At 42.8% G+C, this 25,858-nt stretch overlaps 1 protein-coding gene across 19 annotated transcripts in view; it reads left to right on the plus strand.

Moving 5' to 3' along the window:
* HNRNPR (heterogeneous nuclear ribonucleoprotein R) overlaps positions 1 to 24,805 on the plus strand; it is a 47,896-nt gene extending 23,091 nt beyond the window's left edge. For 4 of the 19 annotated variants that reach the window (XM_063355999.1, XM_063355982.1, XM_063356000.1 and 1 more), the window contains 3 exons: positions 1,453 to 1,574; positions 1,767 to 6,761; positions 16,175 to 24,805. In XM_063355999.1, coding sequence (XP_063212069.1) covers positions 1,453 to 1,574; positions 1,767 to 2,379 — 735 coding nt within the window. In that variant the 3' untranslated portion in view covers positions 2,380 to 6,761; positions 16,175 to 24,805. Of the gene's footprint in view, positions 1 to 1,452; positions 1,575 to 1,766; positions 6,762 to 7,509; positions 7,686 to 16,174 lie in introns of all 19 variants that reach the window. The other 15 variants (XM_063355993.1, XM_063355991.1, XM_063355997.1 and 12 more) reach the window with 15 other exon arrangements.
* Positions 24,806 to 25,858: the final 1,053 nt, after the last annotated feature.

The following is a 25,858-nucleotide window of genomic DNA, read 5'->3' on the forward strand; positions in this document are numbered from 1 at the left end:
TCCGCTGTTTGTACTTCAGTGGATTGAATTCTGTAGGAATTACGCAATCTGTTTTTTAAATCCATAGTTTGTAGAGGGAAGGAGGAGGAGAGGAAGGCTTTTGCGCCTGAGAGTCTTGAGCAAGTATATTGTATGTGGCTATATAGACAGTTCCAACCTTATTAAACACTTTATAACCATGTAATAGCTTATAATTTTCCCGCCACCAAACCAAGGTTTAGAATACTCTTGAGTTCGGCTTTAGGATAAATGTAGCTCGTATTTCTTGAAGTTGAAGTCAGTTTGGATAGTTTTAGACAACCTGCCCAAGAGAGGTTAAGAGATTGTTGACATAGAAGGCGTGAGTCACAACATTTCCAGACATGTTTTATTGTAGTATTTTTTTTTTTTTTAAACATTCTCCAGTCCCTCCCCAGTAGACATTACTTCTAAATGCTGTGTTAGATTTGAGCAACTGAAAACTTGTAGCAGATGAGAACAGGTAGATCAAATGCAGTACAGCAGAGCGTCTCCGATGCTGCTCTTCTCTGAAACAAGCTGAATACTACTGCATCTGCCCCATGTGACCAATTTATGGCCACTAAATTGGTTTATGAATTCCGTGAGATATTTTTGCGTATGGATGTGTTGTTCATTTTTAATGAAAGCGTTATTATGATACGAATACATGGAATTGGCTCATTGATTCCAGCGTCTGCTTAATTTTCATACTTTCTTTGAAATAAATCGCTATGATCTCTAATGTTTTTGAGGCATGTTGCTGTACAGACCTGTAATGTCTTTGTTAATGCAAATATTAATACCCAGAAATGTTAAATGCGAAGCAGATCACTCCAGGTAAAGAATCGGGGGGTACTTTGTGTATGTATGTTAAGCTCTCTTTGTGTGTACACTTGATAATTACAAAATACACATTACTTTTCTGGAGGATTCTTTCCTCAGTTCATGAGATCACCAAGTTTCAATAATTTTTTTCCCCTTAAGTATCTGTCCTCAGAAATAGTTGACTTCCTAGGAGGCACTCATGGGGCACATTCAACTAGGTAGGAAGCCCAAATATTAAAAAAACCTCTTTTGTGTGCATGACTTACAAGTACAGCAAGCGTTTGTGTCAGTGTGAGTAGTGAGAACTTCTGTCGATGTATTTCTGAAAGATATCTGGGCGATACAGGAACATACAAGGTGATGGTGTTACGTCTGAGTTTTTAAAAAATAATGGTAAACATATTTTAATACCATTTTCTTATTATATGAAGAGAGTATTTTTTTAAAATGCTGCTTCACTGTAACTTGAAAGAGTAATATGTAGTATTCTGTTTAAGTAGCACAGAAACAAAGCACATGGCATAGTTCACCTGGGGCCGCCCAACCCTCTGGTTTCTATCAGTAAGTTTTAGTTTCCTTTGGAACGGAAACAAATTTTTAGTTGTTTCTCTTCTAATTTTTGTACAGGCTATGAATGAAATGAATGGGAAAGAGATAGAAGGGGAAGAAATTGAAATAGTCTTAGCAAAGCCACCGGATAAGAAAAGGAAAGAACGTCAGGCTGCCAGACAGGCCTCCAGAAGTACTGCGTGAGTGTTCGTTCTTGCACTACTGTAACACTGCAGAATGAAGTTCTGCTGTAAAATATGAGCTAGTTTAGAAGAACCTGAATGAATTTTCTTTTCTCCATGTTTTCTATTGTTAATCAACAAGGGTAAATTTATACTTTAGTTTGGGAGACTTTTGAAGGGAAATAATTGCATGTTTCTTTTTCTTAATAGGTATGAAGACTATTATTACTACCCTCCACCTCGCATGCCACCTCCTATTAGAGGCAGAGGCCGTGGAGGGAGAGGTGGATATGGCTATCCCCCAGATTACTATGGCTATGAAGATTATTATGATGATTATTATGGTTATGACTATCATGACTACCGTGGTGGCTATGAAGATCCCTATTACGGCTATGATGATGGCTATGCTATAAGAGGAAGAGGAGGAGGAGGAAGGGGTGGGAGAGGTGCCCCTCCACCACCTAGGGGGCGGGGAGCACCACCACCAAGAGGTAGAGCTGGCTATTCACAGAGGGGGGCACCCATGGGACCGCCGAGAGGAGCCAGGGGTGGGAGAGGGGGTCCTGCACAGCAGCAGAGAGGACGTGGTGCTCGTGGAGCCAGGGGCAACCGTGGGGGCAACGTAGGAGGCAAGAGAAAGGCAGATGGGTACAACCAACCTGATTCCAAGCGCCGTCAGACCAACAACCAGCAGAACTGGGGCTCCCAACCCATCGCTCAACAGCCTCTCCAGCAAGGTGGTGACTATGCCGGTAACTATGGTTACAATAATGACAACCAGGAATTTTATCAGGATACTTATGGGCAACAGTGGAAGTAGACAAGTGAGGAGGGATTGAGAATATTGGAAACATAGAATTGGCTGTAGCTCTACATCCTTCAAAACAAAATTGGCTTAATGTTTCATCCTTCAGTAGCGATTGGCTGCCATTTGTATTGGGCTGAAGAATCACTCTATTGTGTATATACTCGAGTCTCTTAGTTTTCTTTTTTCATAAACGCACTTGGACATTACTGGGCTTGCAGAATTCCTGAACTCCATATGGGGTTTCAATGCTTTTATCATTTTAGGCTTCATTTTAGCAGTTTAAAAGCAGGAATGGCACACTGTTCAATCATGATTTTGCAGAACCTCTGGTTTTGGACAGTTTCTTTTTTTTTTTTTTTTTGATTTGGGATAGACTACATAGGAGTATGCTGTACATAAAAGTAAAGCTAGTGCTTTGTCTTAGTAGTTTTAAGAAATTACAACAAATTAAGTTTTCTTGTATTGAAAATAACGATTGTATGTTTTGCATTCCTAGAAGTAGGTTAACTGTGTTTTTAAATTGTTATAACTTCACACCTTTTTGAAAATCTGCCCTACAAAATTTGTTTGGCTTAAAACGTCAAAGCCGTGGCAATTTGTTCCTTGATGTGATTGTATTTCCAATTTCTTGTTCATGTAAGATTTCAATAAAACTCAAAAATCTATTCAAAACATTACCTATTTCAAATTCAATTGTGTCCTAAAACATTATTTCATTGGTAATTCTTGCGAAAAACATTGTTTTCAAAGTATAACTGCCTATGTGAGTGATCAAATTCATGCAAAATTTCTTGTGCTTTCCAACATGTAGCCCTGTGGACATCAGACTGAAAACTAGGAGAACTTGCAGATTGCCCGAAGGGCACTCTTTGTTTAATTGCTGTTCGATAACTTAACAACATCTAATTTTGAAACCTTTTTTTCTTTTAAAAAGTGTTGAAATGTATCCAAACATTCACGGAGATCTAATTTAAATATATTCTTCTAATGTAATGTGGAGAAGGAAGCAGAGCCTACAATGGTGTTAATTTTGTTCCTTTTCGTTATGTACTGTGGAGTCCCTCTAGAGGCTATTCTGGTAGGATCCAGTCGTATTGTATTATTCAGCGTACAAGCACATAGGGAAATGGGTTTGATCTCAAGCATCTTAGCCTAATATTTGCCTAGGGATGAGAATTATAGATCAGGTGCTGTGGCACAGTAAACTAACTTCTTGCTACAGATAACACAAACGTACTCTCCATATCCTGCTTATTTCTGTCTTGACATTTTAATTTGATGTTCTGCCATGATGAACAATTTGCCTTAGAATTCTCATGCCTTGTAATAAGGCTGTTTTTAAAAAAAAAAAAAAAAACAAACAACAAAAACCAAAACAAACAAACCCCCAAAAACCCAACCCATAATATCTTTTGGGGGCATTACTGGCTACATTATTGGGGTATTATGTGTTGCTTTGACCCTTGTCTTGGACATTACCAGATGTCAATTTTAACTGGCAAGTCGTGACATTACTCTTCTGTTGCATCTGAGCCATTCTGTACCCCAATGAAGAACATTTGCTTCTCAAGAAAAGGGAGAAACAAACGAATTTAAACTTTCTCTAAACAAAACTATTGCCGGACCTCTAAATATCCAAATCAAACACATTGCTCGTCCTTGATTTACAACATTCTAAACACAGACTATTGAGGAAGTTAAACTTCAGTGGTCATACTCCTCCCTTTGTCTTCTATTCCTGTCTGGTGTCTCTCAAGTGTATTTTGTCAGAATGTTAACAGAAAGATGAACCTTCCCACGCTTTACTGTTGTGGGTCTGGTATATAATTGCATGGTTTGAGTTTTTGACCTGAATTGAAGTGAGGATGTCTGCCCGGTTCTCAAAAATGGGTTTGCCCCTGTGTCAGGCTCTTCCTTTCAAATTAATAGAATTGGTCATAAATAATATGAAGTGCTTTTCAAAATTAGTATGTAGTGTGTTAAAGCCCTTTTTGTTTGGTTTGGGTTTTTTTAACTTCATAAAGTTAACGGGGCCAAATCCTGTCCTCTCTGTTCCTTACGTGAGCAGTGAAGTCAGAGAGGCACTGCCTGAGTATGTTTTCCAGGCTTTTGCTGGTGGTAAGGATCTGGCTCGTGATTGTGTCCTAACCCAAGGGCGTGCTGCCCTTTTAGTCTGGCTTTAGTAACTGCCCAGCTTTTGTGGTGTTGGACAGAACCCTGTAGTCCCGATGCGTATTTGTTTTCCAGTAATCATTGTAAAGGGGATCTCATACAAGGGAGCTTAATTGGAACCAAATTTAAAAGTACTCTCCATCCTGGAAGAAGGATAGTGTTCACGTACTGCACGTCTTGGGTGTTAGTGCAGGAGAGGTGAAGTGCCAGTGCCTGCTTATGGGGGGGGTGGGGAGGAAGCGAAACACTCCAGTTATAGTGTTTACAAAACAACTAAGGAACAAAAATGTTCAAATTGCCTTCCTTGAGAACTGTAAAGGTGCATCTGGTCTTTCTGCACAAATCACAATTTATCCTAATATTTTTATTGAATACGAGGAGCTGTCCATTTTTAAATTGAATATTAAAATCAGTGAAAGTTTATAATGTGTACCAAGTTCTTCGATTTACATGATCTATGGATGCTCAAATTCACCATTTAAATTTGCAGCAGTGCTGAATTCTTAAAGATCACGCGTACTACAGCTTAGCGGTGTATACTGAACTTGAAGAACTTAAAAAAAATTATCGAAAAAAATTACTGAACAAAAGATGCTGTAGCACAGTGGAAAAATCTACCATGCCTGATGACATACTCAAGGGAAGAATTTTGCACAAGGGAAGAATCTTCTCAGCACAGTTTCGATATAGAGTCAAAACAAAAAATAAATTTAAATTTACTCTTGTGCATCTGTTCTGATCATTTCTTCAGTATAACTTAGTAAAAATCCTCTCATGGAATACATTGAAAATGGATTTCAACTTGCAAACCAATACTAAACTTTCATGAGTGTCCTGCTGGCATTGGAGGAGGAGCCATGAAATGGGATTTTAATAATCATTTGATCACTCATTTATAGCAGTTGCTTAAATGTCTGTATTGATAAGGTGTTTGACTTCAAAATAAGTAGGTTGCCAGATTCCTAGCAATTCCAAAACTTAAGCGAAAGATTTTTACAGCTGTTGTGTTATTACAGACTTACTTTCACATTATTAACAAAATCGGTTTACTAAACTCAGCTTTTAATTTTACTAATTCATTAAACGTAGTCTGCATTTTTTCAAAGCGTTCAAAGTTTAATTTTTTTGTAGCAATTGTTTGTTTTCGGGACTCAACTTTTGTAGTCTAATTATTAGAAAGAATGACAACTGCATTGCTTAAACCTTTTAAAAATAAACTCTAAGCGGAAGGTCACCGCATGATTTTGGTGACTCTGTACAGAAACCTGACCGCTTTTTATCCCCTCTGCATTTGGACATGGAGCCCATTTGTGTATTTTGAACCACGCGTTTTAAAAATAGAGAAGGCACTCTTATTATAAGGCTAGCAAAAAATAAACGTGAAGTATTGAGCAAAAACTCTTAAACCTCTTAGTAAAACATGTTTGGCACCTAGACCTGCTGACCTCAATGCAGATGTTTTTATTGGCAGCAGGACTTTTAATTGTTACGCAAAAACGATGGTGGCCCATAGATGCGTAGAACAGCAAGGACCCTGACCTACAAATCTGTCATGAATAATCTTTGATCACGCATGGCTTGAGCTGGAGTATTTGTGTGATTAAGGATTCTTTGTACGAGGAAGGTTTGCCAGATTGAATTCTGTCGTTCACGTCAACTGCTTGGGTAGATCAGAGCCTTATAGAAAGAGTGTACCAAGTTGTGTTTCCTGTTTTTTTCTAAATAAAAAAAAGTTGAAAAAGTTGGAGCTTCTGTTAACTTAGAATTTGAATGAAGCTGTTGTAGTCTATTGGCTTAAAATGTCTTTTGAAATCCAGAGTGGCTACGTTGGGCGTATATTAGTTGATAAAACGTGTAGAGTAGGGGAAAAAACTCATTCGTGTTAAAAGGAAATCTTAAACCTTTGTTCTCATTCAAACAAAATGGTCAAGGTGGATCTGCGATATTTGGTTATTGATCAGGAACTTGTGAAATTTGAGAACGGGAGAATCCCTCTGAAGAAATGTTTTAACAAGTTGGAGGTTACCAGAAGCTCTGAAAGACAGTTCAGAATATATTGCATCACATTTTCTGATGTCCAGAAATCTGCAAGTGTCAATTTTGTATTTTAACTCCTTCCTTTTACCTGACTATCAGGGAAGCGTGGTTGAGGCTGACCTGACATGTCATGATGTCGACTTGCTAGGTGGGGTTCGCAAGGGACATTAACCTTGGAGTTATCGGTAAGACAACTTTCTTTCTCATTTCCTTCAGTAAGGTTAAAGGGCTGGGCTGGGGTGGGAGGAGGGAGGAGATGAGCTCCACAGACCTGATCCCTGGAATATTGTTGAAAATCTGCCATTACCATGGAGAGGTTCCAAGCACTGAAGGTAAAAGTTAAATTTAAATTCGTCCATGTCCAAGAGGAGCATGGCATAGGTTCTTGCAACTGAAATAAATTCAAAAATAAAGATCACTTGCACTTCAAAAGAAAACCGGATGCAATTTTAGGGATGCTGGAAGCATAAAAGAATTTGAACACTTAAATTTTTGCTCTGTAATTACATCCAGGTATGGGGGGGTGGGGTTCCTCACCATGAAAAAGCAAAGAACTTGCAGCACACTTCTTCAAAGACTAAGAATGCTGTTCAGAAATGTGTCCAAGTAGATCTCTGTAAAATAATAAAATTTTACCTTGAAAATAACAACAAAAGTGGTATATCATGAGTTTGGATCATTTACCTATTGAACATGGTAATGCTTAGAAGGCATTAATTGAGAGAGAATTGCCGTTAAACCAAGGGACAGTTGTAGTCGCTCCCATTATAAAACCGCTGGGTTTTAGTAATCACCATTTTTGTAGAGGGCACAATACGTTGGTTCTAGACAAACAAACAGCAAAAGCTGAAGAACAGATTTGGAAATCAAACTTGAAATACTTGGACATGTTGAATCCTTCATGGCACCTGCTCATCTTGCACGTTTCCTCAGACAGAAGCGTCCCGACCTTTCTTTTCCCGATTGTACGTTTGTGCTGTACTTTGAAAGGAGCAGAGAAGTCGGAAAGAGCTTACTAAGCTGTAGGAGCATTCCAGGTTCAGTCATTCTTTCTCACGGAACTGAACTGCATGCCAGTTCTGACACCACCTGCAGAAGAAATGTAACTGGTGAGTAGAGGTGTTTTGTAAGGCTTTTTCAGGTATGAAGTCTTTGTTTAATTCCAGATAAACTTTGCTTGGCATACCTCGATTTGAAAACGGTTTTGATCACACAGTCATCAATGCTGTTTCACTTGCAAAATCTTAAAACAGAATTAAGAGGATCTCGTTTAACTTGAGATTCTCCAGTCTGCATGGTCCCATGGAGTTACTGAAGTGTAGCGGGACTTGCTGACTGCGCTCAGGTGGCCCCTCTCTTGGCAATGAAGCAGCTGGCGAGGCTGTTACAGGGGAAAAAAAAAAGCTGAGTGGATTGGATTGGCTTTTACACCTGTGGAGTTTGGAGATAACCGTAGGAGTACACGATGGGCTGTACTCCTTTCGTAAAACAAGCGTCGGTCTCTTACCAGTGAGGTTTAGGAATTTAAAATACAACTTCAAAATGTGTTTCTGTGATTGTAATCTGCCAAATTGCATTAAATGCAAAAAAGAAGAGAAGAAAGAATGAGGAGCAAACTGAACTTCAGTTCTGCCCTCCTTGCTTGGAGCACAGCTTCACTCTTTTTCCTCCTTAGCCCCAGCGAACGTGCAGTCTTGCTCATTAATTTTGCTGTTGAACTTCCTGCAGAGCTTGTCTAAGCGTAGGATTGTGTATCTTTCTTTTTAAAAATCTTCGCAGCGGCCTCTGGGAGGTGGTTGTATTTCCATTTTAACTTCAAGAAATGGGTATCCATTGCATCAGAGCCTGGTTACCTGACGTTATGCTGGCGTACCTTCAGACGTTACAAATTCAGCATGCGGAAAACGCATACCCAACTTGAATTTAAGAGGGCGTGTGGTATAAGGATTAATTTTGTGATAGGAAAGGAAATCTTAATTCTGGAGAGCATTCAGCGGTCTTAGCAATGGACGGCCTTCTCTCTCTTTGAATTCCCTGCTGTGCTGCTGTAACTTCTACAGAACAAGAGGAAGTGAAATGCTGCACGGGCTACAAGTCCTGTGATTAAAAATAGCTCAAGTGCGTAATTGAAGATAGTATGGTAACGCACGTACTCAGGAGAACTGAATACATGCTGCACAGGCACTAAGTTGATGGTTTTTATGCTCGCTTTTTAACCGGTTCCTGGATGCTGACTCCTTTCTGAAGAGTTCTTTGAAGCGTGTTCTAAGGGGCCATGTTGAACCCTACTTTAAGTAATCGGGTTTTCAAATTCAGTATGTTGAACCAGTGAGGTAGAGAATTAGTGCAACTTTTCGCTGCTGGTACCTGTAGAACAAACACCAAAAAGGATAAGCTGACCTTGTTTTAAGTTTCATGTCTGTTTTATCAAGACCAGAGATCTTGAAGTCCTCTTTGTGCGTTTTCAGTCAAAATCAATTGCAGTTAGGGATTTTTCTCCCCGTCGTTCTGGGTGAGCTCTTTCGTCCTTTGTCTGCTCAGTGCTGGCAGGAGCAACGCTGAGATCACAGGAGGGGGAATTCCTTCTACTCTCAGTATCGTGCATCCATGAGATTGTAGAACCATTGGAAGAACCATTGCATTGAGCTTTATTTTCTTGCAGATTTTTAGGGAGTGACTTCTGCTCTGTAGCATGCAAAGACTGGAGCCAATATGCAACTTAACCTGCAAGAATTTAGTAAGTGGTTGTGCTGAAATGCAACTGATCTCACCATCCAGACCATCTTGGTTAATATGATTTTCCCAGAGATTCCGGCCGAGGTCAGATATTCAGCACGGAGCGTTCCGCTTGGAACAGCGGGAAGATGTCCCAGGCAGCTGAAGACAGCCTCCTAAGCCATCGCTGAGCAGCTTACCGAAATATACTGGTGTTGCTGTTAATTCTGTTGCCAGTCGTCGATACCTTCGCTTACCCAGTAAAACCTAAAACCGAACAGAAGTTATTTTCCCTGTAAGGCAGCAGGTCAAGCCTGTTAGTTAATATTTTATTTATCGCTTTATTTCCCCCTTGAACAACCAGCAGTCGTAGCTGCTCTTAGGGTATGAAATATGTATTCCAGTCTTCCCTGTGTTTCCTGTTTTCTTTGTTTCTGCTGGTTTGCTGGCTGTTACTGCGCGCTCAGGTATTTCGGTTGTTTCCAGTTGGAGGAGCAGGAGCCAACATGTTCTGCTTATTTTTTCTCTTGAAGGTATTGGAAAGAGGAGGGGTAGAAAAGCCATAGAGCTGAGAAAGTCTAAGCCTGCAGCCCGTTGGCAGCAGCCGTGAGGGGTCCTGTGTTTAGTTAGAAGAAAAATTTCCTCTTGTCTGCCTTCTCTTCTGATAAAGTCCCTGTTGAAGAGCTGGCACTGGTCTGGTGCTTCTCAGCAGGTCTCTCTTGCCAAGCTCTTCTGTGAGCTTGCTCCAAGCGGGAAGCACTGGAAACGCTGCCTCTCTGAAGGCTGGGATGCGCTTAAGGCAGATTTTTTTTTCAGTGTGAAGGAGTAAATTACTCTGTTAAACTAACTAAATAAAATTATATTGTTAAATGCAGAACAAACTCATCCTGTGGATGTCTTTAGGCAGGTCCTAGGTATTCTGCATCAAATCATAACAATCTTGTGAGGTGTCTGAACCAGCTGCTCAGCCTTCTGGGCGATTGCACACACATTTCCTTCCAAAGCCCAACTAAATTGTCTGATCCAAGTGCTCCATGTTAGTAGATCATTTGTACAGGAGAGGCTTTACCATGTTTGTAATACACTAATCCATAGATAAACATATGGATTAACTTTTGCGTGTGATGTCTCTACAAGATTAGTGTTTCCTCTGGAAATGCAGGGAGTCTCTTGTGGGGTTTTTGACGGAATGGCGAGCCTTTAGCTACAGTCAGGTGTTAGTGCATAGACACTTCGGCTCCAGTTTCCTTAAGGGGGTGTACGTGTTCTGATTAATGTCGTCTCTGCGGTGAATTGCATTTAACCGAAGCAGTCCCAGTTTTTAGTCTTGAAACGTTTTTATCCTGCTATACTTGCTTGCAACTTAGCCTTCTGCTTTGCTGTGAATGCCGCGCTGGGGAGATCAAAGCTGCGTCCTTGGCGTCTTGCAGACGGACAAGTTAGCCTGTTCTCCTGCTGCTAGTTACATTCTGCCTGTGAGATAGAGAAGATAGGGTTATTTCTTGTCTGTCAACTTCCGAAAAGCTGCTGAGCTTCCATCCATCAGGAATACTTCTGAAAGCGTCGGAGCAAGCGAGAGCAGTGGCTTGCTATGCTGGGGTATGCAGACGTTTTTCATACCAAAGAGCTACCTAGAAAAGTTAGGTTAAACTAACTTGGGGGATCTCCAGATAGGCAAGAGGAAAATTATCTAGCTGTGTTTTTCGAACCGCTTAAATAACTTCTATTCTTGCTTCTAGAAGTTATTTCCTTAAAGCACTGGCTAACCGGTTTGTTGGCAGACCTCTAACAGTGTCTTTAATCTGTTAAAAAAACTTACATGGGTAGGGCAAAAGGCTTTTTCTCCTCCAAATAAGCTTTAAGTACTTGCATTAAAAACTGAAGGAATATAACCCAGTTTAGTTGACTCGTACAGTTCCCAGGCACAAACCTATTTTTCCATCATATAATCAGTACCCAGAACTGGCTGCTGGAAATTTGAGTGGCTTCAGGGCTGGGTGAGCTGATGTTCTTGCAGCTTACAAAAACGGATCTCGGAGGACTCACTTGGGGTGAGAGAGAGGAGAGAGTAGACTGCTGGGAAGAATCAGACCCGCAGTTTTACCAGCGCTGGATAGTATATAAGAGGCTGCTTCTAGTTTAACCCTTTTTCGGGTTTTTTCCAGTTTCAAAATGTAGCAGTTTACAAAACGTTAGAACTGCCTTGTCTCAGCTGACACAGCTTGACAAGTTGGGTCAGATTTCTTAAATTACACTTGATGGCCTGACACCCAGAATGGTCAGTGGATTACTTTCCCAGTTAGTTAAATTAACGTTTAGTGCTTGCAGATCTTCTTAAAAAATCAACGAAACAGCCAAAAAAAAAATAGCTGACAAAACCCCAAAATGCCAAACAAGGAAAGCCAATGCGACCATGCCCGCCGCACACTGGGCGTCTTTACCTTCTGTGTCTGCAGAGCGCTTCGCGGGGTGGGCCTGCAGGTAGGTGACAGCCGGCCAGATTTCAGCAACACTCTGCTAATGCAGCAGTTCAACAGCGTACATGCAGCTGATCGTTTTTCAATAACAGTTAATTATTGGCAAGGGTGGCTCTAGTCGGACATCATGTTTCCGGACTCTTGTATGCAAAGCTTGCTGCGTGCCTCTCCAGCAAGAGGAAGAGAACTCTGAATCCTTTTTGCTTTCTATTTTTGCAAGCATGCCCCTTTCTCAGGTAGCCGGTAATCTGTTTGTGCTGGAGTGGGGGGTTCTGTTACCGCATCCCAAGCGTACTTTAGGCTGTTTCAGGAAGATCAAAGTTGGAAGGTTTTTTTGTAAAGGTGTTTGTGGAACTCTAATGCTGGGAATCCAAAGGTCTCATGCAGCGCTAAAAGTGGAGGCAGGAAGATGATAGCTAACGGGCAAGCCTTAGCCTTCCAAGTCGTGGTCGGGAGGGTCAAAAACTGGAGTAGTATACATCATAAAAGCGTCCTTGGGCAACGTAGGCGCTGTCATACTCACACCAGACAGTGGAGCAGTAAGCTCATAAGTAAGCACGGTCGTGCTTGCTCCGTCATGCTTACTCCAGGAAGTTGAGCAGCCGCTTTTATTCGCCTTCTGTTTTCCAACAGTTGTGGATTCAATGTAAAATCTTTGGTGGACACAACTTCAAAGAAGACTCTTAAGCATTTTTGTCAAATACTTGTCTTTTTTTCTGCCCTGCCGGTATTCTTTCAGGTATTATTAGGGGTTTACTACAGAAATCATACTAATTAATAGCTAGTCGGCCTTTATGCCATACATTTTGTGTCGGATTTCTGTAGCTTTGATTTTTTTGAATGGCTGTACCTTGACAGGAGGGTGAGTGATATATTACATGTAAGAAAGCAGCCCATAAGCTTTTTGTCAGTGTTGCAGAGCTGAATGCATAGGTCAGGAAAAAAAAAGCTCCAGGTTGAAGAGGGAGACCTTAGCAGTGTTCGACAGTGCTAAGACTTTCTTGCTGGCAAAATTTCTCAGCTGCTTCTCATTCGGGTTCAGAGCGGGATTTGACCATCAGTGCTGTTCCCCCGTGTTAAAATGAAGCGTGCTTGCTGCTTGTGGTTCTTGCTGCTCCGGTACCGTATAAACTGATTGATACTAGTAGAGACATTGAATTCAAGGTTCCTGAGAAATGAGGACATTTAAAGCCTTAGTTGTAGTATTTGTGGCTTCTCTTCCACTCTTTCTTTAACGTCTTGGATTGGATGTACACCTCTGCTTGTCTGTCTGTGCAGAGAGAGAGGGAGGGAGGAAAAACGCGTTACCTGCAATATCTGGGATCTGTGTAGCCAACAAGCTACAGGTGCAACGTTCGGTTGGAAGGTTTGAGGTCTTTTTGAATGGCCCTTGCTGTTTTTCAGATGAATTTTTAATATGGCATTTAAAGGTCAGAATATGTCAGGGTTCTTTTTCTTTTGGATTTCTTTGATACCGTTACCTTATCTACGTGAAGTATGAGACCTTGAGTGACTAATTTTGTCAGCATTTCTAGGTGACACGTGTTTCACAAGAATGTAGGCACACACGTATTAGCTAATTTTGCATTTAAATTGCCCATTTTATGCAAATAAACATTCATTACTCCTTATGCCTGCAAAGCACTAAAGCATACATTTTCTTTAATGTTCCCTGCAAATACTAAATATTTCACGATGTGTTTCTTCCTGTGCCATTTCTCTAGTGGCGGTCCATAGGGAATAAATGTGCTTTTCTTCTCACCTTTTACTTGTTGCTTGACTGACTCTTGGTTGTACAGTTTTTAGCCTTTTCAAGTAGATGTCAGGTAGATGCCTTCAACTGCATGCCTTAGGACCGTGTCCAAAAAGGCGCGCAGCATAGCACGTGGAATTTGAAGGTCGTAAATGAAATCTGTCTCACTGGGCTAAAGTGGGATACGTGCAGTGGAGACCGCGTCTTCCATGTTGCGAGAGGCTGCTCAGGTGCGAGAGGCAGTTCAGTTCCACAAATGTCTTTTCCCTTTCGTTGAGAATAGCTTCAAAAAATCCTTTCGGGAACTGAGCTGAGGCTTCAAAGAGAAGCAGCTAAAGAACGTCAAATGTCTTGCTCTGTCAGTAGAATTGGATGAAATGAGCTATAAGCATGCAAGTACTTGAGTAGCTCAAAGTGATTTTATTTTTTTTTCCTAGTAAATCGTCGGATCTGTGTAGTGTGGGAATGGCAGTGTGTTTATACCCACGGAGGAAAAGCAGTGCGGTCGCCTAGCTCTCCGTTGCTCTGATTAGCTCCACCGCTCCCTCAACCAAGAAATAGTAATAATGGATTTTTAAATTAAATTTGAATTTAAGAAATAGATTAAAAATCAGTGCTTTTCTTTTATAGCACAAAGTTTAGAGCTGAGCATGGAGGGTTTAGAGTGCAGTTCTGTGGTGGGAATTGCCATCCTTCTCCTCAGAGGCAACACATACTCCTTTAACTTTACTAATTGTCACTTCCTTGAATGCTTCATATTAATTCAGTGTTTTCTGTTCTCTAACTATATAAAAGCCATAAATTGAGTGCTTTGGGATTTGAGGTTAGGTAACCTAGCTTTCCGTGAAGACTTTTCCTGCAAGGTAGGGTTTTTTGACAGACTGAGGAAAACTGCTTATTTTTTGGTAGGCTTGTCTTGGCTGAACTGGCAGGTGTAACTAAAAGCACGTGCCCGTAAGTGTGGTCTTTTGAAGCATAAAAATTGTCTACGGAGTTAGACTTCTTTCAGCACTGTTTGTACGAGAAAGAAGAGTTGAGGGGGATTAGCTAGGAAAGTTTTCTACTCAGTACTTCAGAGAGACCAACCTTTAGAAAAACGGGGAAAAGGGAAGTTGTACATTAGACCAGTATAACCAGTCATCTCCACTGATGGAGTTGATTCTCTCTTCCGAAGGTCTTCTTGCAGTGAAGGATGTAGTTTGGCTCAGAGGTATGTGGCCCGTTTGAGCTGGCTGGAGCAAATATTTTTGCGTTTGAGTGCACACAGGGTCCTTCTCATGAACAAAACTTGAGTTCACCCATTTCTTACCAGCAGTAGGAGACTTCCCATTATTTTAGGAAGTGGCAGTAACCCTTAAATATACAAAATAATGAGAATTGTGTCCGGCCCTTCTGGCTGTAGACTCCAGCTCCATAGTGTGGGGATCTGCAAGGTGCACCCAGCGTCATGGGTGTGGAGCTCCAGGAGATTTCCCGGAGGACGGTGACCGTTACCTGGGGGATCCTGCCACTCGTTGTGATGCTTTCTTCCTCCTGCTGCACTTCTGTCTGGCACGAACTGGACTTTTGAGTAACTCTCAAGAAACTTTCGGATTCCGAATAAACCCTTCCCTGACCAGCCAAGGTCGGCATATGGTTAACTTAAGGATATGCCACATCTCTTTGCATTGCATTTTCATGTTGTCACTGGAAGGGAGCGTTATGAAAGCAGCACGCATTGAACCACGCAGCGTATAGAGTCTTTAAGGATCCCTGTCTGTTAAAATACAGATGCAGCGTTAGTTCCAAAAGTGAGTAAAAGCGTACTTCACACAAATATTTCTGTAACACCACATTGTCCATCTCTTTAACCACCTATTTCCTTTCAAAGAGATTGTCGTGAGCAGCACTGTTTGATAATCTTGTGCACCCAGCTGTTACCTTATGTGGGCGGACTTGTTTCTCCCTGCTCCTGTGCCCTTGCATTTTAGTTTTTAAGGTGAACATCATAGATGTGTACATTAACAACTGGAATAAAACCTCTACAGTTGAAGTATGTCCTGCCCTTCCTAACACCATACGTGTGTGTGTTGATTAACCAGTATTAAGTGATACAGCTCGGAGAACTGCATGTTTGGTGTATCCGGTGTACCAGGAAAAGAAATTGAAATAGTTTGCCTAAAAAGGTACAAGAACAGGCTCACTAAAGATGATAACCATATTCTCCTAGTATCCTTCATTTAGTACAGTATATCAGTTCTGGATCATTCTATGTGGTTGTACAAGTCCGTCCTTCCTGGTGGTCAGACTGCAGAGATTCATCCAGACTTGATGTAGTTGAAGACGTGTTTATCTGAAGAAATTTCAACAGCCAAATATTGGAGTTTTTACGAAGTTTAGGAAATGGTCTTGTTTTTCGCTTTTTCCTCTATTTTCTCATCCAGAACTCATTTGACCAGCAGCCGGAGTGAGAAGGAAGTTCTTCCAAACAGTGATTCCTGTCATCTCATATGGATCAGTATCTAATGATGCATTTTTATGGACGTTATGAGTTTGTCAGTGCAAGAAGCAGTTCTTTCTAATGCAGGTGTTTGTTCTGCTAGTGCTGTAGTCTGCGTTGGGGAACTCGTTAACACTAACTCGCTGACACTTCTGTTTTCTGGCTTGGCTTCAGTGCAGGTTTTGTGTAGGGTTGAGAACGGCAGCTGTGGAAGGGCCAGAATACTGCGTTTGGTGCCCATCCCTGGAACTGTGATCCCAAGTAGGTGCTGTGGGAGACTGACTCGTACTACCTTCTCTCAACTTCTCAAGGATTAAGCACGGTGGATCCCATCAATTACCATGTGACTTTCTGAACAGGAAATACTTCTGTTAATCTGATTTTACAGACTGGGAGTACGTTGGTTACATCTCCTTGATGTTGCATGGGGCCCATCCCTGGAAACATTCAAGATCAGGTTGGACGAGGCTCTGAGCAACCTGATCTAGTTGAAGGTGTCCCTGCTGACTGCAGGGGGGTTGGAGTAGATGACCTTTAAAGGTCCCTTTCAACCCAGACCATTCTCTGATTCTAAATTTTCGTGTTAGGCAGGCATTCCTTACCAGAATGAGTAAAGTCAAGGGTGCCAGAAAGAAGTTGCCAGGAATTGAGTAGGAAGGCCAAGACAGGCAAATAGACGCGATGATTTCAGGTGTCCAGCTTAAAGTGCAGGAGGGTAACGATGGGCAGTTCCCCAGCTGAAGACAACAGCTGGCGTGTTCTTTCTTTGTAAGTTTTCCTTTGAGTTAAAAAAGAAAATAATCTGTTTGTACTGCCCATGCCCAAGGCTAGAAAAAATGAGTGATAGGGTGGGATGTGTATCCAGCAGATAGCGGCTGCCGTCTCTGCCAGCTGAAGATGAGGAGTAAGGCAGGTGATACCGATCTGTGGGTCAGTGGGGAAGTTCCACCCGAGCACTGGAAAGATGTCAAGATGCGGCATCTCTTGTGCATTACAGGATCTTTCTGAGGGTCTGTGTTCTAACTGTGCCGTGGAATCAGCTGGTAGTCAACACACCGGAGGACCTTGTTGTTTGACTTGAAACTCCCTCCAGTGAATCCGAAGAACGCGTTTGGACTGCGTGCTCCTGGAATGAGGCATCTTGCTTTCCCAACAGCGTGCCCGCCACAGAAACGTAGACCTTATTAGAATGCTTCCACTTTTGAGATGTGTAAGCCAGGCAAGTAAAGTCATCTCCGATTTTTGAAGCAAAAATGCACATGAAGTCTCTGAAAACCCTGGATTGCGGTAAAAGTTTCCAAAAGAATTTTGTGTGGGCAGTCAAAGGACCACATTGGAGTAACATCAAAGTTGCGTTAAAAGAAATCTGACGTAATCAGATGATATGGTCTCAGTCTTCTTAGGTCTTAGATTTTTCTAAATACGGTAACTGGGCACAAAATAGCAGCAGTATTTGGGTAGGGAGAAGCAAGCCTGACAAAGTTGCTTGTTGTTTTTTAAGAAAGTAACATCTTTTTTTTTTTATTTTTTTATTTAAGAGAATGCTTGTAGCGGACTGCAACTTTCCATTTTAATCTCTTCCTCTGCAGTTCCATTAGTCCTGGTGGGAGGAGGGCTGCCTTTCCGAGTGAGGATACAGGGTAAACTGCTTTACAAGTGTATGGTAAAAACCGTGACAGCGATGGAACAGATTTTGCCTGGTGTGAAATCCGAAGTTTCAGAAGTAACTTTCTTGGTAACCAGCAGAGGAGTAGCAAGTAATAATACTGAAATACCTCTGTGCTGTCTTCTGTAGCTGTCTGTGGTTCAGGTTGAGGTCCTACAACTGTGAAATGCAAACAGGTTGTGTATTTCACATCTCTCTAACCATCACGTATTTCTTATAAGCTTCCAATAATGAGTAAAATAATGCAGGCCAGACGACAAGGACGTTTCTCGTAACTTTATTTCTATCTAAAAAGGCATATCTTTCGGATACTGAGCTGGATCTGGCAACAGAGACTGTGAGCTTTGCTCTCTTAACAGGAATGTGGGCTGCGTAATTCACCTTGGTTCTCTGCTGGCAGTTACTGTGTTGGTAGGTGAAAATTAGGTGACGGTGCCTGAAGTTACGAATTCCCTGTGCACTGGGGGACTGCAGTATATAAATACGTGAGAGGATCTCCAGGAGGAAGCGTGGGAATGGAAAAGCCACGCTGATGTCATGCAAAGACAGGCTTCTTTTTGAGGCACAGAGCCTTTGCTTGTGGTAGCGGTAAACTGTTGTAAATTGAGACCACAAAATCTTTAGCGAGGGGAAAAAAAACTGCATTCAGACTTTAATACCGAAGACTGGGAATGACCGTGGTTACGTAGAGAGATAGGATTGCTATCAGTCAGTAATTCAGCCAGTGCAGGTGTGTTACTCCTGTCTGGAAGATGATGTCTGATGGCAGAATGAAAGGAGAAGCAAAAGCTTATGGCTGTGTAGAAGGATATTTTTTTTTTTTCAGTCAATCGGTTGTCTAAATAAAACAAGATATTTTAGAAATTGTAGTTGATTGAACAGCAGTCAGAAATTAGGCTCCAAAAAATTTAAAACTCATATTTTTATTTGGTATCTTCAGCGTGCAAGTAGCTGGTCCCTTTTATCTATTAATCATGTTTTAGCTTCCATTCTCATCTCATCTCCCATCATCCCTGAAGAATATTCATGGCGCCATGTGAATTGAGCAGGCGGGTAAGTTACCTGCCTTTCTACCTCCGGAGAAGTTTGATTGCAGGTTTTTCTCAAAGTATTTCATTCCTAACACTTCATCTCTGCCCAGTCTGGTGTTACAGCCTCTGTGGACATACCAGCGTACTAAAATTGTGTCACAGCATCGAGCGAATTGGATCTGGGATGTGCTTTTAAATTTGTAAAAAAAACTCGCAAAATAACCCAGCACACTGTATGTGCGAGCGGATCCCGGCCGGCAGCGCTGCTGTGGGTCGTGGCCCACGGAGGAGAGCTGCCCTTCGCCTTCTGCCTGCCGCGTCTGGCAGCACAGGTTTTGCAGAACAGTCACTGGGGGGAAAGGGGTCACCAGAACGCAAACGTCGAATGCGTCATGGTTTCTTCTGCTGGCCACCATGCTCCTGAACTTGTTAGAATAATGCCTGGCGTGAGCTGTGCTTCGCGACGTAAATCAAGCTTAATTTTAGCCCAGTGCTTTCTGAATTGGAATGGCTCAGGCAAACGTTTGTTTTGAAGTGTTTATAATTGCTTCTTGTAGTTGTGCGCACAAGTGCCGGTTGTGTCCTGATTTAAGAAGTTCTGGCCTTCCAGTAGATGGCTCTTTAGCGTCCTTTTGGAACCCTCATGGGGGGGGAGAAGTAACTGACAGATAAAGAGGCGGGACAGAAGATTATAGGACTCTCCAGTTGCTTTTCAATATTTACTGTAGTATTTTTTCAATATTTTTCCTTTTCTAGGTGTTTTCTAGGTTTCCTGGACTTAGGCTCTATCGCTCTCAACCTCTTACGGTTCATCATGAACTGCAGTCAGCAAAAGCACTCTGCCGGAAGGCTTGACTCATATTTACCTTACAGTTCAGAATGGATTCTCCTTGCAAGCATTAAAGAAAAAGAGAAAAGGAACTGAAAGATATTTAATTTTTTCCTGGGTTTCTGTACTTTTAATCAAAGTGTCTAGGGAGCTGGGTCTTAACTTTGCTTTTACTGGAGGTGAAATAGAGAAGTAGTTGTGTAACTGGCCGTTTTATTTGTCTGAAAACACCTTTTTGGGTGTCACCTGCGTCGTCTGGGTGCCTTCGGAGAGCCCTGCTGCTGTGCAAGGCTCACATCCGTGAGGCTCAGCAGTGCAACGTGACAAGAAGGGCAGAGCAGGATGCAAAACAATTGTATTCTCAGAAGTAGAGTTCAGTGCCTGCTTTTTTAGTATGTGATTTGGGTTGAGAGAAGGAGGATTGAAAAGCATAGTTGTAGTATTTCGTTTGTTGATCGTCTCGTAAAGAACCGCGTTGCACTGCGTCTTCTGGATAGAGAAGGGCAGACCTTTGGGGGCTGAAGACTGGTAAGACGCTGGTGCAGCTTTTCTTTGCTGGCCTTAGCGCCCCTTGCAGTCTTAAAAGTTTTGCTTTTCTAGCTTGTTTTCCTTTCCTTTTGCCTTCCTTTTGCTTTGCTTTTGCTTTTGCTTCCCCTTGCCTTGCCTTTCCCTTTCCCTTTCCCTTTCCCTTTCCCTTTCCCTTTCCCTTTCCCTTTCCCTTTCCCTTTCCCTTTCCCTTTCCCTTTCCCTTTCCCTTTCCCTTTCCCTTTCCCTTTCCCTTTCCCTTTCCCTTTCCCTGTCTCTTCCTCTTCCTCTCGCCACTACTGCAGATGGGAGGTATTACCGTGTTCTTAACAACAGTAACAACCAAACCCAGCCCCACCCCCTCCAGTACCTGGAAGTTTCTGAGAGATGGAATTTCTTCAATAAAGCCGTTACTGTGGATTGTGAGAGGGAGCCAGGACAGGGATCCCTGCGGGCGCCTGCACGGAGCCGTTGAGGTCCCCCTGAACCGAGGTGGCTGTGCTGGATCATCACATTTCAGGTCCGATGGAGCAGTGTTACGTCAGGATGTCCGCAGAAGTCTCCCACGCGGTTTGCAGAGCGGGTGTAGCTTGGAAAGCGGCGCGGTCATACGCATCCTGTGCTTGATTGCAGAAGCCTGGGTGGCTCCACCTCTGCCGGCAGCTTCTCCTGCTTTGTTCACAAAGGTGTTGGACCCTGTAGACGTGCGTCCTTTCCAATTTCTCTCAAAAGCCTGGTGAGAGGGAGGTTCCTGATCTTGCTAAAACCCAAACCCAAACAACAACGACAAAAAAGTAGCTTTGCTTGCAGCTTTTCAGCTCTTGATATGCTTTGCCGCAGAGGTCTGTGCTTGTCTCTTTGTGTTCCCTCTCAGCGTGTGACCCTTTCCCCTTTGGGCTAAGATCCTTTCCCCTTCTCAGAGCTTCATCTTCCAGCCTCCTACCCATCTTACGTTTATGATAAGTAAAATCGTTTCAGTCCTCTTGTTCCCTTCGGTGGGTGTTTGTCCGTGGATACGGGCCAAACCTCCTGACATCATTAGAGCCTTGTTTAATGCCTGAGGCGTGGCAGCAGTAGGTAACGTTCGAGGTGATGCTGCTTCATTCACCCTAAATACCTTCCTGTGCTGTTGAGGTCTTCCCAGCTCTGCAGCGCTGTTATCCTAGTGTCGCTGAGTGCCGACGCGAAAGAATTTCCATCTTCCAGAACAGTACAAGTGGTAGCAGAAAGGATGAAAGCAAGCCTTTACTGGCTCTGGGGTTTTCTCCCTTGTCTGCGTTCTAGGTATGGTAGGACTTTTGATGTAAATTATGCTTCTTGTGACCCAAGAGTTCAGTTAAGTCTGGAGGTCAGCTTGATTTGAGTGAGCTTTAGAGCGTTATCACTCTCTAAAACTACCTGAAAGGAGGTTGTAGAGAGGGTGGGGTTGGTCTCTTCTCCCAAGGAACAGGCGATGGGACAAGAGGAAATGGCCTCAAGTTGCAGCAGGGGAGGTTTAGACTGGATATCAGGAAAGATTTTTACACTGCAAGGGTTATTAAGCATCGGAACAGGCTGCCCAGGGAAGAGGTTGAGGCACCATCCCCGGGGGTATTTAAAAGATGGGCAGACATAGTGCTTAGAGATACGGTTCAGTGATGGTTTTTGTCAGAGTTAGGCTGATGGTAGGACTCAATGATCTGAAAGGTCCCTTCCAACCTGGGCGATTCTCTGATTATACCTCCACACTGGTGGCAGAAACCCATGAACCGTTGTTATTTCTTGGAACAGTTAATTTGCTAGTCAGATCCATTTGAGGCGAGCATTTTTCTTCTAGATCCCTTGATCTCTGGTCTCTGGCCTGTGCTGGATCATTGGCCTGGCTTTACGTATGTCGCTTGATCTCTTTAGGGTTCAAGAAATGAAGATTTCTTTGGTTTCATTCCTTTTTTAGGGAAATAGCATGTTGTGGTCACAGCTGTCAGGTAGCCCTTGAATCTTAAAATTCTGAGTTTCTCCAAAACTGGTGGTCGTTCTCTGTTCGCTTCTTTTGGGTATTAGGCGTAGAAGATGCTCTCGGGGGAGTGTGGTAACGCGCTGCCTCCTGTGATTGCGCCTCGTTGGTGATACCTTGACAGGTAGCGTTGCTTCGACTTGCATAGGCAACAAGAAATCTTGCAGCCTGGTTGTTGGTCATTCATGCGAGAACATCAGGCGCGTTTAGGATTTAAAATCCTTGCCTGTTGCTAGTGGATCTGTCCTAAAGAAAAAGGCAAAAAAAAAAAGCGTAAGTAAACGCCAATAAACGTCGCCGCGGTGCAACTCTACGAAGTGCCTGTGTGGGCATCGGTAAAGTGTCTGTTGCATTTTATTTCATCTGCAGGACATTCAGGTTGATCCGTCTTTGACTGAACAGTTTCTCTCTTATTAATGGGCAGTTTGGAAAAAAATAATGATCTGTTCCAGAGGAGCTGGGATTTCTTTTTGTTCTACGTGCTTAAAAGAAGCTTCCAACATATGGTAGGAGAAACGGTTAAAAAGAAAGCCTTAGCTCTGAAGTTGAGGAACATGGATGTTTGTTACTAATCTTAGCCCAAACCTTACACAAACCGGTATTCAAAGACGAAAGAGTAAAAATAGCTTAAACCAGCTCTGGCAGTACGTCACGTTCCTTTCGGCGAGCTGACGCTGTAACTCGGGGAACCGTCACCTGCCTTCTCGCTTCCAGATTCAGTCCTGACTTTTAGTTCATAGATGGTTGTACAGACGCAAAGAGTTACAGCTTACGTTGCAAAACTGATCAGGATCTTCCCAAGTGTACCTCAGTAATTCGCGATATTTGCTGGCATGTAAAACGGATTACTTGCTTCATTTCACTTACTTTATGCGTTTAGAGAGGCAGGAGGATAACGTAACACCTTCTACCTCTAATTGCAGGGTTTTTTAAACCACGTGTGTATATGACAGTTGATTAGCTATTTACATATTAAATTACTAGCTAGCAATCTCAATGAAATTCTTCACATCAGTGAAGAGGGCAGCAGAGCCTTTCCCGAGATTGTGAAGCCTGTTTTATTCACGTTATTTGTAATGAAGAGATCCCGTTTGCTGCTTTTGCATTTGCTAAACGCCAGCTTCCTCTTTTCCTTGACACAGGGTTACAGGACGTACGCTCTGTTATGATAACTTTCTCCTGTTTGAAATTTAATTATTTCTGCTCTCGTCTGTTTTTAGATGATGCAGGGTAGACGTTGCGATGGGCACTAAAGCACGGACGTGCGATGGGAGCTCTGGCGGCAGGTACTCGTATCTCCTCCCGGTGGTCTGAGGTGTCCGGGGACGGCTTAGGTGCCGTGTGTCCCTTGGCCGTTGTTTTCTCTGTTCTCAATTTATTAATTTCAGTGTTGATAAAATTGTTTGTCTTCATTTGTAGCACATCCAAGAGCTGCGCTGCAACAGAGAAGGTGAGTTTAGTGGTGGGGGGGGTGGGTTCACAACCAGGCCCTCAATAGTTAATCTCTTCTGGTTTTTCTGATAGAATCCTTAAAGTTCTGTGGACAGATGTTGGATTGATCAGGTGGCTGCTGAAACCGTGGCATAATGTCAAGAAACAGGGCGTGTTTTTAGCATGGGGGAGGGAGGAAAAGAGACCAATTTGAGAATTGGATTTTTAACCCTTCCTGAAGTTTTTTTTTGTTTTCGTTTGAGATATGGACCCAGAGGCAGTGTCACTACTCTGTTCAGAGAGGTGTTTTTTCTGTTCGTGTTCCTGATGGAGAAGCAGGGTCTGTGTAGTGCTTGTTGCTGGAAACTACTGAGCTGCTCGTGCTGGTTGATGGGTCTGCTGGGCGTCAGCGGGACGCTGCCCTCTGCCCTGCGCCGGGGAGCCGCCACCGCCGTTAGCCGTGCGTTAAAGATAAGAATTCCTGTTTTCAGTCAAGTTCAGGTTGTGTTGGTTCTGAAGCCTAATGAAAGCATTAGCTAATAGGTACCTCACTTCTCTGATTTGGGTTATAAAGGACTTGCCTGTGAACCTTGTTTTGAGGAGGAACTTCTTTGCTGTGAGGGTGGCAGAGCCCTGGCACAGGCTGCCCAGAGAGGTGGGGGAGTCTCCATCTCTGGAGACATTCCAAAGCCGCCTGGAGGCGTTCCTGTGCCACCTGCTGTGGGTGACCCTGCTCTGGCAGGGGGTTGGACTGGGTGATCTCCAGAGGGCCCTTCCTGCCCCTGTGATGATTCTGTGATTCTGTGACCGCTAATTAAGTCTCTGAATTTCTTCCTTAGGTACCCAAGCAAATAGTCCCAGGTACGCTTTCCTAGGTAGAACAGTGTGTAGACAACAAATATTTATTAACAATAGGGAAAAATATAGTGTAAGAACGTGAAATCTAGACTACCTTGAACTAAAAGAAAGAAATAAACAAAATTTTAGGAGATACTGTAGCTTAATGCCACTGCTTGGAAGAATGATTCTTTAACATGAGGGTTTTTTAACTGTCATTAAAAGCATGCATACAATCTGTACTTCTGCAGTAAATGTAAAACATGCCGTGGATTCGCTGCCTTCCAGGAGAACCCCAGCGTCTGCCTGTCACAGCATGTGGTCGGAGCAGTGACGTACCACGTCAGCAGTTTCAGGTGGGTGTGTTACGTGTTTTCAGTCTTCTCTCTCGTTCTGTGCAGTGTACGAGAAACTGCACGTGCCTGGTATAATTTGTTTCCTACCCGGTCCTCTTGTAACGTCCAGTTTTTCTAATAAACATCTTTTGAAGTCATTGCTTTGTGGCTGTTTTCCAAGGGTCTGAGTGTTCTCATGTGTTGCTTGTCCTCAGTGACGTATTCTCTTTGGTTCACGCAGGGGAGAGGAGAAGAGAAACTCATAATCGCTTCCTTTGGGTGGGAACTTTATTTTAAGCTGCCAGGTCAAAATGCAAGACCATCTCTACTAGTTTCTCTGTTTTGAGTATTTTCTTGGAGTGTCCTGATGCTTCAGATGAGACAGAAAACCGTCTTAAGCAAACCTGAAGAAAGTTCTCAAGAAGCAAAATCAATTATGAATTGTTTGCTTACAAAAGGATGATGAAACGAAGTGGAAATTTTGCTGTTGTGATTTTATTTCTGTGAAGTGCTGAGTCCTGTGGAAATTTCAGCCCTGTGAAGTCGAGGAGTTACCCTGCGCTTACCAAGGGTTTGGCTTCATCCTGGCTGGTTAGTTTTTGTTTCAAAGGAGGACTGAGCAGAGGCACCCAGTGGCCATTAATGTGCCGTACCTCACCGTGTCTGCAATATTCCTCCATTTGACCGTTTCCGAGGAGCAGGGGGAAGGTGGCCTGCGTGCCCACTTAGATATGTTGTCAAGAGGTGAGAATTTGTGCACGCGCGTGTTTACTTAAAAATCCCTTTCTTCTGTGAAAGCCTCCTGGCATGTCACGTAGTTCAGTTTGGCTTTGTTTTTCATTTCAGCTGTGCAGGCGTTACCAGAATCACTCAGAAAGACGCTCTTTTTTTTCCCCATGCTTAATCCTTTTGACGTGCAGTGCTGTGCTGGTCTTGCTGAGCAGCAGGAATGAGCGGCTCCTGAAAACAACCGTTGCAGAAGTGTAAATTCAGGAGCGGGCATGAGATTATTTTGGAGACTGGCCAAGAAAGCAGGATTAGAGTTAATTCTATAACAAACCTGTTTGGCAAATTAAAAAAAAAAACAAAACAAAACAAAAAAACCCACCCAGAAATTTTGAAGTTTGACTCAGCTCTAACCCTCTTCAAACACGCAAAACCACCTCAAATACCTTGACTTGGTGCGTTGCGGCGTTAGTGCTGCGTGTGCG

This window comes from Chroicocephalus ridibundus, chromosome 19 (assembly GCF_963924245.1).
Source record: "Chroicocephalus ridibundus chromosome 19, bChrRid1.1, whole genome shotgun sequence".
NCBI lineage: Eukaryota > Metazoa > Chordata > Aves > Charadriiformes > Laridae > Chroicocephalus > Chroicocephalus ridibundus.